This window comes from Halichoerus grypus, chromosome 1 (genome assembly GCF_964656455.1).
Source record: "Halichoerus grypus chromosome 1, mHalGry1.hap1.1, whole genome shotgun sequence".
In the NCBI taxonomy this organism is placed as follows: Eukaryota; Metazoa; Chordata; class Mammalia; order Carnivora; family Phocidae; genus Halichoerus; species Halichoerus grypus.
The window spans coordinates 3,913,651-3,925,182 of record NC_135712.1 but is presented as its reverse complement, the minus strand read 5'-3'; the positions used below and the strand labels follow the sequence as shown (position 1 = coordinate 3,925,182).

Below are 11,532 nucleotides of genomic sequence, written 5' to 3'. Positions count from 1 at the left end.
CTCCGTCATTGCCTCTCCATGGTCTCAGACCTTCAGAATCAGACTGGGGTTCTAGAAGGCCTTTCTGTACCTCGTTTTTCTGTACACCACATTCCCATACATTGGTACTCACAAAATCAGGAGGCATTCACTCACTACTAAATTGGAAGGCACAGTCATTCCCGTTCTGTAGATCGGGAAGCTGAGGCCCAGGGAGGGGCACTGATGATAAGCCCTCTGGTTGTTGGGAAAACAGGGAGGGACCCAGGAGGTCTGGCTGCTTCCTTCAGCATGCCACTGTGAGTGACCTGGGCCATAAAACCCGGTTGGGATGCACATGGTTGTTGGCCTTCCCAGTCTTCTGGGGACCTGTGACAGCGGGGACCTGGCCCTCGCAGCCCCGCCCCCCAGAGCCCCCCTGCAGGTGCACCTCCAGCGGCCGAGGGCGCCTGCGCAGGGACCGCTTGCTTCTCAGCCCAACCTGCTCTGGCTCGAAGTCGAAGAAGCAGCGTGTCCTGCACGCTTCTTGGGGCTTGGAGACAGCGTCCCGACGCTGCGCTGCACCCTCCCTTCCCAAGCAACCCCGCTCAGAGGGCGACAGTTACCAAAGCGGAACGTGGAAAAGGGGTCCAAAAATCATCTATGCTGTGATTTTATGATGTTGAGGATTTGCAAAGCGAAACATAAAAGGAAGAAAAGACAAGGATAAAAAAATGGGTGCGTGTGTGTAGATCTGGGACGGTGACGAGCAAACACACCAGCAACAAGGGAGGACTGTTCAGGAGGGTTTGGGCTGTCAGGTGGAAGAGCGATGCAGTTCTGCGCTGGGTTCTCAGGGGACAGGGACCCGCGGGCGGGGAGGCTCCGGTGGGGAAGCTGGCTTCCCTGTGCGGTCAGCGCAGATTTTCCGGGAGAGCCACCCCAGCCGGGGGGCTGCTTCGTACGGGACGGCATCCTCAGGTGTGTACGAGTTGTGTCCTCAAGCTCTCGTGCCTGAGCCACCTGAACCCCTGGGGCTGAGAGGGTATGTGCACTTTCAAAAAGCCCCTCCCGGAGACACTGTGCCCCAAGAAACAGTTCTCAGTAACAGCCTGGATTGGATGCGAACTCCCACCCCAACCTTTCTCCAGCCTCACCGAGCTCTTCTCCAGCCCTTGGTCACGACCACCCACCACTGCCGGTGTTCCCTGGGGGTAGCTCCTGCCCAGCGCCCCTTAGAGATGAAGGCGCCCCCCACCCCCAGCAGTGAGCAGAGCAGACCCCACGCCACCCCTGCCGAGAGCAGCCCCAGCCCCTGTCCCCACAGGGGGACCCTGGGCAGAGGTCTCACTGCGGGTCCCCACGCCCCCAGGACAGCCCTGCCATGCGCCTCTCCCTGCGCTCATGCCCCCACCCCCAGCCTGAGGCCCCTCCTGGCCTGCTCACCTGGTAGGTGGTCATTGCCAAGGCTGCACGTTGAGCAGGATTCCAGGAAAGGGGCTGTGAGCCGGGAGCGATGCCACACATGTCATCCCCACCCTCGACCACTGTCGTGAGCCCCTCTCCCATAGCTACTCACATCTGTCCCTTGGGACACGATAGCCATGTCCCAGGACAGTGCTGGGGGCACATCCATTTTAGCCTGTAGGGTAATGACAGATATAATTCTGTAGTAGAGTCTGCTGTGGGCAGGACCACAACTCAGACCCTCCTGAGGTCAGCTCATTCACCCTCCTCTTGCAGGTGGACAGGGCAGGCAGAGCCCAGCTCGGACACCGTCACTGAGAGCAGAGACATGGTTCATGTCCGCGGAGACAGGCTCCAGGGACAGGAAGCCCATCCTCATCCTGTGTGTTTGTGCGCGTGTGTGAGCATCCGCATGCACACATGAGTGTGTGAGTGTGCAAGCACCTGACCATGTCTGTACTCACACACATGAGAGTGCAAGCTGTGAGCAAGTGTGAGTGTGTGCATGCACACATGAATGTGTGAGCATGCAAAGAGCTGAGCATGTCTGTATTCACACACAAAAGTGTGAGCTGTAAGCAAGTGTGATTGTTAGCGTGCAAGCAGCTGAGCATGTCTGTACTCGTACACAAGAGAGTGCGAGCTGTAAGCAAGTGTGAGTGTGTGCATGCACACATGAGTGTGTGAGTGTGAAAGCAGCTGAGCATGTCTGTACTCGCACACACGAGAGTGTGAGCTGCAAGCACGTGTGAGTGTGTGCATGCACGCAGGCAAGAATGTGAGTGTGTGCATGCACGCAGGCAAGAATGTGAGTGTGCAAGCACGTGAGCGTCTGCACCATACACGCACACCCGACTGTGGATGCATGAGTGAGTGTGCACATGTGAGAACGAATGTGTGTGCATGAGTGTGCCTGTGTGTGCACACGACCGTGAGTGTGAGGGTGTTTGTGTGCACACATGAGTGAGTATGAGTGTGAATGAGTACCACTGTACCCTGCGGCTTCCCCCAGATCCCCAGTTCATGGAGACTGCGTTGAGCAAGATGCTGGGTTTTCTGCACGGAGACCCTGCGTGAGGAGAGGGAGCCTGGGGGGCTCTTTGCCAGATGGACACGGGACCGGACACTTCTTGGAAGTGACGAGCTTGATGCCCTGGAGGGATGTTCCTCTCCCCGCTGGGTTACCGTGCAGGGTTATTTTCTCCTCAGAGCATTTACATGGAAAAGAAACGTGGAAAAACCCTGCGGCCATCATACAGAAAAATATGCATAAATAAGAACTGGAGGGAAATACCTCACTGTGGATGAAGTTAAAACAACACACATGGTTTTCTTTGTGTGCTTGTAAGGAAAGGAGGTGGAGGGAGGGCCAAGCTAGAAACAGACGGTCAATTTTGAGAGTTTTTTTTAATCATGTGAGTTTTTTTTTTTTTAAAGATTTTATTTGTTTATTTGACACAGAGAGAGAGAGACAGCTAGAGAGGGAACACAAGCAGGGGGAGCGGGAGAGGGAGAAGCAGGCTTCCCGCTGAGCAGGCAGCCCGATACGGGGCTCGATCCCAGGACCCTGGGATCATGACCTGAGCTGAAGGCAGACGCTTAACGACTGAGCCACCAGGTGCCCCATAATCATGTGAATTTTAATATAAAGGGAAAGCATGTTATGACAACGTTTTGTGGACGATTCCAAATCAGCATCAAGTGCTCTACTGGAAAGATGTCTTGACCTGGCTCTGCTCTCTTGTGTGTTGGGCTGGATGTTCTCTTGGTTGGAATTATGACCAGACAGGGGGTGGAGTGGAGTGCGAAGAATTTGGGCCTCAGGATTGAATCTCCCAGTCACTGGCTATGCAACCTCTCTGACCCTCAGTTTCTTTATCTGAGCAATGGGGATAAGGGACCTACTTCCTAGAGTAGTTCTCAAGATGAGAGAAAATAGGGCACAGAACCAATTGCAATAATATTATCCTTAATTGCACCTTCATACTTTATAGAAGCATTCATACATTATAATAGCAAAAGTTCTAAGAAATAATATAATAGAATGTTGCAATACAGATTCATCTATTTTTAAATGTTCAGGTTGACCTAAATTATAATACTTTCCTGTTTATTGTTAGTGTTGATTAAAGTCTGTTTTCTTGAATAATATGTTATAGCTTTAAAATGCACTCTTCTCTTACTGAAACTGTTTTGTTGTTTTTTTTTTTATAAATCACAACACAGTTTGTGAGTCAAGCCTGCGTTACTGACTTTCCAAGACCCTTGTGCTGAGGGCCCTTGTTTTTTTCCTCTTGTCCTGGCATCTGTCGTTTAACCACTAAACTTGCAAATGCAGCCGCTCATCATCTTACAGGTTACTCTACTGAGGATAAAAGATGTAGCAACGTCGCTGCGGGAGTTAGGCTCGAAGGTCCCTTCTGGAAGGACTGTTTTGTATTTGGAGCACAAGGGAATAACTCTTGTGAACCCTACGGCCAAGCTGGATCTTTGTTACCTTATTTGAATGTTTTCTCAGTAGAACGAGTGAGATCTTCATCTCAGGTTAGAAATGCGCCCTGCTTTGAGTACCGAGCCATGAAAGCCAACCCAGCAGAGGAACAGGGAGGCACCCCCGACTAGAAATGTACAAATCCGTGTCACCTGTGACGTGGGGCCACAGACATCAAACATAAAGCACCTGTCACCCCATCACCCGCATGGTTTCCCTTTCATTCCCGGGGCTCTCTCTGGCTTGTGCCCGCGTTCACGGAAGCGCACAGAGTCGTTGCTCACGCAGATGGAACTTGACGAGGGACTGTGTGGACTTTATAGTTTCCCCCTCCGCATGGCGAGCTGTGTCTGGGTGACGTTGCTTCTGATGCTCTGCAGTGATTTACGTCCCCATTCTCCCGTGATGGCTCACTTCGACGCTTCTCTGTGCTAGATGCTGACGAGGAACGGACCTCTCTGGGACCCCAGGAGGAGGTCGCGGGGTGGAGGGGTATGAACATTCTGACGGCTTTGATCTGGATTGGCCGACTGTGTGAAGGATGCTTTTCTGAATCCACTTTGATGTGGTGCTGTTTTCTCCTGCCAGTTTGGACGATAAGGAAAGAGAATACTTTGTACTCGATGGAGGGAGTCAGATTTGGGTCTGAAACAGGCTTTCTGCGTAACAACGAGATGGGACCTAGCGATGCCGCCTGCTGGTTGGGTGCTCACCTTTCCTGAAAGATGCCATCTGTCTGGAGCGAGAATGGGCTGTGCGCCGCGGGTTCCCCGAGGGACACGGCCGTGGTGGTGGCAGGTGTTAATGAGCAGGCATAAGGGATGGTTCCCTTGGAGCACACACTCTGAAGCCATCATCACTGCCCGCGGCGCCGGGGACAGAAGGGCTCTTTCTCCAGGCCCCTCTGTGTGGCTGCTCTGGGGAGGCCCAGGGCCGCGCTACCTCGGCCGGACCATGCTCAGGACCCTCCAGCTGGCCTTGCTGGCTCTGGTCAGAGCGGCGGGCCCAAGCCAGGCCAGCGGCTTCACAGGTGAGGGCTCGGAGCCCGGCGTGGGTGATGCCGGAGGGGCGGGGGGCTCCCGGGGAGCAGGTCTCGTGGGGACGGCGGCCCTGCAAGGATGCGTCTGCTTTGAGAGGTGACGTTGTTCCATCTGGTAACCAAACATTCTGGTAACCACAGAAGAGGTGGTGTGTGTGTGTGTGTGCTTCCGAGTCAGTGGGGGGTTGGGGGAGTTCAAATGCAGATTCTGAGTCAGCGGGTCTGGGGTGGGGCCTGGAACTCTGCATTTCTGCCGGCCGTGCGGGCGTTGCGGACCCGCAGGTCACGCCGAGTAGTGAGTTCCTAGAGACTCAGAATCAAAGTCTTCCAAGTCTCGGAGCGTTGGAGTCCCCTACTTTCGGGGAAAGGGAGGGAGACCCAGAGCGGTCAGGGACTCACCCCAGGCTGAATTTCCGCCAGGGTGCCCCTTTCCGTGGGCCCTGGTTTGGACCTTCTTCCCCTGTCAGGCAGGCTCAGGATCGTGAAGTGGACCCCCTCCCCTGGGGTCCGCCAGCCCCAGTGTCCTCCTTGGGACATGAAGGTGAAAAGTGGCCAACAGGGCCGTGAGGGACCCTGTGAGGGCACCTGCCCAGAGCCTTCGCCAGGCCCACGTTCCCGCTGAGAGCATGTCGGGTTTCTGAAGCCCCAGACTGCAGAGACCCGAGATGGCAAACCTTTGCAATCATTTCCCTTTGAAATCTGTCTTATTCTGTTGGGAATTCACTCAAATCCACTCTGTTTCTACAATCAACTTCAGTTTAGCACTGGCTTAGAGACTTTTCCCCTGCAGGCAGAATTTTGGTTTGTGATTTCTTTTGCTTGATTTTTCCCGCGGGATGGGTAACGTGTAAACTGCACAGCCTCGAGAAGCTGTCAGGAGGCCCCCCCGAACCCCTCGCTGTGCCTGTGGGGACACAGGGAGCAGAGGGCTCAGGGCTGCGTCGGGGTTACCCAGCTTCTTGCCCTTCGTGCCAGGGACTGCCTTTCCAGACAGTTTCATTTACTTAATTCCAGGATGTAGTTCGCATTTGACAGATGACAAGGTGGGGTCACCGGGAGGGCATGAAACATGCTCAGAATCACAAAGCTGGTATTTGGGAAGCTGGTGTGAATGTGGATCTTCTCACCCCAGGACCACGCTCACGCCGGAGCATTATTTCCGCCTCTGAGACCAGAACCCAGGACCCCGGACCCCCACACTGATGGCTCCTTGGAAGGATTCATAGAATGGGAGGATCTGCTGTAAGGTGTCTCCTCTGGGCTCTGCCAAGAAGCCAGGCTTGGAGAGCACCTGGCGGCCTCCAGAGGAATGCAAAAATCAGAACACAACAAACAGATCCCAAGCATAGTTTCAGTGGAGGTGTGTGCGCATGCGTGTGTGTGCACGCGCGTGTGTATGTGCGCGCGCGTGCGTGTGTGTGCGTGTGTGTGCGTGCGTGTGCGTGTACGCCCGCATGCACTTTTATGCACAGGAGGGCTCTGCTGATGCTCAGCTGGGACCTTGTCATGATCAGATGGAGACCCGGGCTCCCCAGGGGCTGAGAAATGTAACCTTCATTAGCGGTTAGCATCTCCTCTTAGGTTAAGATGCAAAACAAAGTCTAGAGCCACCTTCCCAGTTTCTCTGTGCAGGAAGCCTTGGGCTTTGTCCTGTTTGGCACTGTCCCATCATTGTTCAGTGAGTGGCGACACTCACCGTGGCCACTTCTCCAGTCCCTCATCCATGTGATAGCCAAGCTCTGGGCCGTTACCTGGCCTGAGAAGCTAGTTTCTGCTGCCCCGCCCCGGGTACGAGGCCTCCCCATTCCTCGCAACAGCACCCCTTTGGTGAGGAGGGGCAGCAGGCTCTCTCCTCTGCCAGAGGCTCTGCCACCACAGTGCTGACCGGGAGGCAGGCACGTGGCTCACGTGGCTCCGGAGTGGGCTTGCTCTGGGCGCTGGGATCCAGCCCCATGTTCCGCCCAGAGTAAGGCTGCAGGCCCCTCATCAGCCTGGGCTGGAGGGCTGGCTCAGCCCCTCTTCTCCCGGGGGTCGCCAGCCCCCAGAGTCTCGCTTTCTGCGCACTTGTGCGATGCTGTGAAACCGAAGGACAGCGTCTTCAGGGCGCCATCCTGGTGTTGGGGATGCAGATGATTTCTGTCTCAAAGGTCCTCCCAGAAGCCCAGCTTCTCACTGCGGGTACACACTGTAATATGGAGCGCCTACCCCGTGGTGGTACGGTTTCGTAAAGCCGAGCGCTCAGGGGTTAAGTATCTGATAGTGTAAGGGACAGTCAAACCGTCCCTTCATCCTACACCGAGAGCCCCAGGCTGGCTGCACAGCCTGAGTTCCCGGGGGTTCCCTGGGGCTGCCTTAGCACAGCACCACCAGGCTGGGGCTTCAAGAGCAGAGATTATCTCCTCCCAGCTCTGGAGGCCAGGAGTCCGAGATCAAGTCCGAGATGAAGGTGTGGGCAGGGCTGGTTTCTCCTGAGGCCGTGACTGAGAATCTGCTCCATCCTCTCCCCCAGCTTCTGGGGGTTTGCCAGCAATCTGGGCGCTCCTCGGTTGGTGGCGGTATCTCTCCAATCTCTGCCTGCGTCTTCCCACGCCGCCCTCCCTGTGTGCCTGTCTCTGTCCAAATTTCCCCTTTTGTAAGGACACCAGGCGTAACGGATTGGGGCCGCCCTACTGCCGTATAAGCTCATCTCAGCTAATGATATCTGCAAACACCTATTTCCAGAACTTCAACACATGAATTTTAGAAGGGTGGGTGGGGACACGATTCAGCCCATGATAATCCCTGCTACATGAGGAGACAGAGGTTCCGTGGGCAGACGGGGACGCCCCAGGCTGGTGAAGGTAGGGGGTGCCTCGGGGTCTTGAGAACCCAGCGGTCAGACTGACAAAGGGGCGGGGGCCATGGGTGTCTGTGCACAGCAATCGGGCTCCAGGTGAGAGACACAGGGACCCAGCGGGGAGGTGGACGTCGTCCTCGGTGGGGCACTGTGCTCTCCTCTCTGACAACAGCTGTCCTTGTCAGACTGAGCTTTACCGTCTAAAAACTTTCATGTGTGCTCGAGGTATTGCTTATTTACCTTCCCCCTCATTCCCAAAAAGGCTGCCATTGCACCTGAGCCTGGCTCGTGGCAGCCCCTCATACATATTTGCTGAGGGAATGGTTGTGGATTCATTTCACGTGTGACATGCCGAGGCTCGGGGAGATTCAGAGGCGTGCGCAGGATTCTCCAGCCAGCAGGGTCGGGGAACAGGGTGCAGGAAACGAGGACACGAGCCCCAAATGTTTGGTCCCTGCCCTCCACGTCTTTAGTGCACCGTCAGCCCCCCAGCTGTGGTGGGGGGGCAACTCCAGGCTCTGCAGAGAGGACTTCTGAGCGTGCAGGTCCCCGTTTACCCTTGACTCCTCCGAGTTCACGCGATTACCTGACTTCTCAGCGGGCCGGTGGGCAGATGCTGGGGGCGCTGCTGGCCTCCATTGCTCTTGCAGAAGTGGAAGATCGGCCCAGAACCCCTTCTATCGATTTGATTCCGGCGTTTTCTTCTTCGCTGTTTTCCCTCCATCCTTCCTCCCACCCCCTCGTAGAAAAAGGCCTTTCCCTGCTGAGCTTCCATCTGTGCAACTATAGCGTGACCCGAAACATCCAGAAGGTGGAGGCTGTCCAGGCATCGCACGTGATCTACACTCCCTGCGGCGGGTGGATCCCATGGAGGCGGTGCCCTAAGACGGTTTACAGAACCCAGTATGTGGCTGTGGAGGTCCCCGAGTCCAGGAACGTGACCGACTGCTGTGCGGGCTACGAGCAGCTGGGCCTCTACTGCGTCCTGCGTGAGTCCGGGGCGGCTGGCGGGTGGGGGGCCCCGGGACCCCTGATGAGACTCAGGACAGGCACTGTTCGCACCCCTTAGCCCTTCTGGAACAATGGTTCTCAAGCTAGGGCGCGCATCAGGATCGTCTGGAGGGCTTGTCCAAGCGCAGATCACCGGCCCAGCCCCAGATCTCGGAACCAGCGGGTCGGGGTGGAGTACAAGCTCCCAGCTGGTCCTGATGCTCGGGGGCCCCCCTTTGAGAACCTGTGCTTTGGAGTAGTGGTTCTCAGGCCTGACTGCACACCGAAGCCCCCGGGCAGCTTTAAAAATGCTAATGCGTGGGTGCGGTCCTCAGAGAAGGTGATGGAATTGGTCTGGGGCATAGCTGGGGCACTGGGGTTTTTTTTAAAGGTCTCGAGCGCTTTGAACACATAGCTGAGTTTGAGAACCAGCATTGCAAGCTCTTCTGTATTGGTGATCTTTTCTTTTTAAAAGCTGCAGTGGAATGCTTCCTTCAACTGAAATCCTGATCTGAGCCCCCATGTGTGAAAGAGAGGGAAAGATTCCCCTCGGTCCTCTTCCTTCCTCAGGGCTGTTTGGAAGATGCTTGAGCCAGTTGCCCGGGAGACCAGTGTGGCTGTCCCCGGCCAAGTGTGTGAGGCCAGGGGGGCTGGGCTTTGCAACATTCAGGGCTGAGCCTCTTGACATGGAGGGAACTTTCCAGAAGACCTCTTCCAGGGGAAAGGATGCATGTGTGCGGGTGTGGGTGGTGGTGGTGGTTAAATCTGAGTCAATACCAGATCTAAAATGAGTTTCTGAGCCGCCAGAAGGTCTCCCTGCCCCCACCCCATCAGGGAGGGGAAGTGGGACGGGTGTGGCCCCAGTGAGTTTCCAGGGGCCACCCCTAGAGAGGAAGGCCGCTGCCTGCAGAGTGCACAAAGCCGCCGTCCAGGGGTCCGGGAGGGACACCCCACGTGACCCGTCCCCAGGGGGCCCAAGGCCAGGACGCTGCACACGCGGGGTGCCGGCCGCCTCCCCACCCTGCGGCTACAGGATGTAATTGGTGCGGCCCCTGCAGAAGGCAGTGGGGGTTGGCGCCCTGAGTCATCCCGAGCCTGCCTTTCTCAGGCCCCCGAAGCCACCTCACAGAGGACAGAGCTGGTGACACGTCCCACCGACCTGGTTCAGAGAGCCACACACAGAGATGAGCGTTAAAATGACACCACTATCACCAAGGGGCGCCGTCACCAATACGAACCTGAGGGCCCACAGCCTGCTGCCAGCCCCGTGTTCCCACCGGTTCCCTGAGGGGGTCCTTGCAGGGTGGGGCTTCCCCTGGGGTCCTGCCAGGGCCTGGATCGAAGGAGTCCCTTCCCGTACGGACACTGGCCCCCTTTCTACCTTCCCTGTCTCCAAGGAAGCGCCGCCTGGGAGCACCTCTCTTCCTGGGGCTGGTGGGGGTCCTGGTGTTGGGGAGGACTCAGGCCGCGCACCTCGGCGTGGAGGGTCAGGATCCGGGGTAGAAGGTGGGGGCCGCCCTGTCCTGTCCATTTTCACCTGTGAAGGCCACTCTCCTCCCACCTGCTCGCTGCTGCTGTGGGGTCACTTGACTAGTGAGGGCACCTGTCCAGAGGAGCCCCTGGAGCGTCTGGGCCCCCCAGGCCCCTGCGCTGCCTGGCACCATCCTGTCAGGCTGCTGCCCCGCTGTGCTAAACCGGCGAGCTCTCACGAGCCAGAAAATGAGGAGGCCCCTCCGAGGTGGCTAAGTGGGGAGGGGGTCGCCCCCGGCCCTTAGAGAGTCGTTCTGGTAGCCGTGTGGAGAGGAGGCGGCCAGGAGCCCAGAACGAAGGAGAAGAGGACCTTGACTGTGTGCGTCCTTTATGACAGGCCAGCCGGGCAGGTTCCGGGTCACTGATGACCGGGACCCCCCCCCCCATGCAGATGGGGTCACAGACCTGGGGGTGGGCAGGTGTCTTGACCAAGGTGGCACAGACCTGGCCTGGGTCTCCCCAACCCCAGGTCAGATTCAGTTTGTGGCATTTGAGGAAGGGGGCGCTGGTGGGGGTGGGGGAGGGGCAGGGATGGGAGGGGCAGGGGCACCGAGCTCGGGCCTCTTCCCCAGGAAGGCCCCTGCTTGGTGCCAGGCCCGGTGTGATACCACAGCTGCCCCGGGGCCTCTGTGCGGCGGCCCCGCCCTCCTCCCGCTGTGCTCAGCTCCTTTGATCAAAGCTTGGTCACAGGTGCAGGGCGGCGGGCTGGCTCTTTGGAACGGGAAGTGAGAAGTCTCTCTAAGTGCCCTTAGACCTGCTGCTTGATTTGCACAGAATGAGACAGGGGCCAGCGCCTGTGGTGGCCACAGGGCACAGCCTGGGCATTTGGGGAGGACGGGAGGGCAGAGGGTCCTCTGCCCTCCAAGTGGGGCGTGACCTGCATCTTGGCAACGGGTTTTCTCGGCTGGGACTCTTCCCCCCAGGCAGCCGTGAACCCCCAGGCTGGCTGGCTTCTGTCCCCTCCCACTCAGCAACCGACCTTCTAAAAAGGGAAGACCGTTATGAGTACACGTGTGATGTTCTCTTCAGTCTAGATAGAGGACTTTTTCCATTTTTGTTTTCTTAAAAGTCCAGCATTGGGGAAACAATGATAAGTCATACATTACTTTATTTCAATGTATCGTCAATACAATTACAAAAGTGAATTACATGAGCCAGCCAGAAACTCTGGAAACACAGAAAAGAACAAAGAGAAATTAGCCATGCGCCCACTGCCCACGC

The 11,532-nt window shown here is 56.8% G+C and overlaps 1 protein-coding gene across 1 annotated transcript in view; it reads left to right on the top strand.

Moving 5' to 3' along the window:
• Positions 1–4,097: 4,097 nt before the first annotated feature.
• UMODL1 (uromodulin like 1) overlaps positions 4,098–11,532 on the top strand; it is a 62,531-nt gene continuing 55,096 nt past the window's right edge. Inside the window, exons 1-2 of the mRNA XM_036097275.2 lie at positions 4,098–4,946; positions 8,538–8,780. Coding sequence (XP_035953168.2) covers positions 4,604–4,946; positions 8,538–8,780 — 586 coding nt within the window. The 5' untranslated portion in view covers positions 4,098–4,603. The remainder of the gene's footprint in view (positions 4,947–8,537; positions 8,781–11,532) is intronic.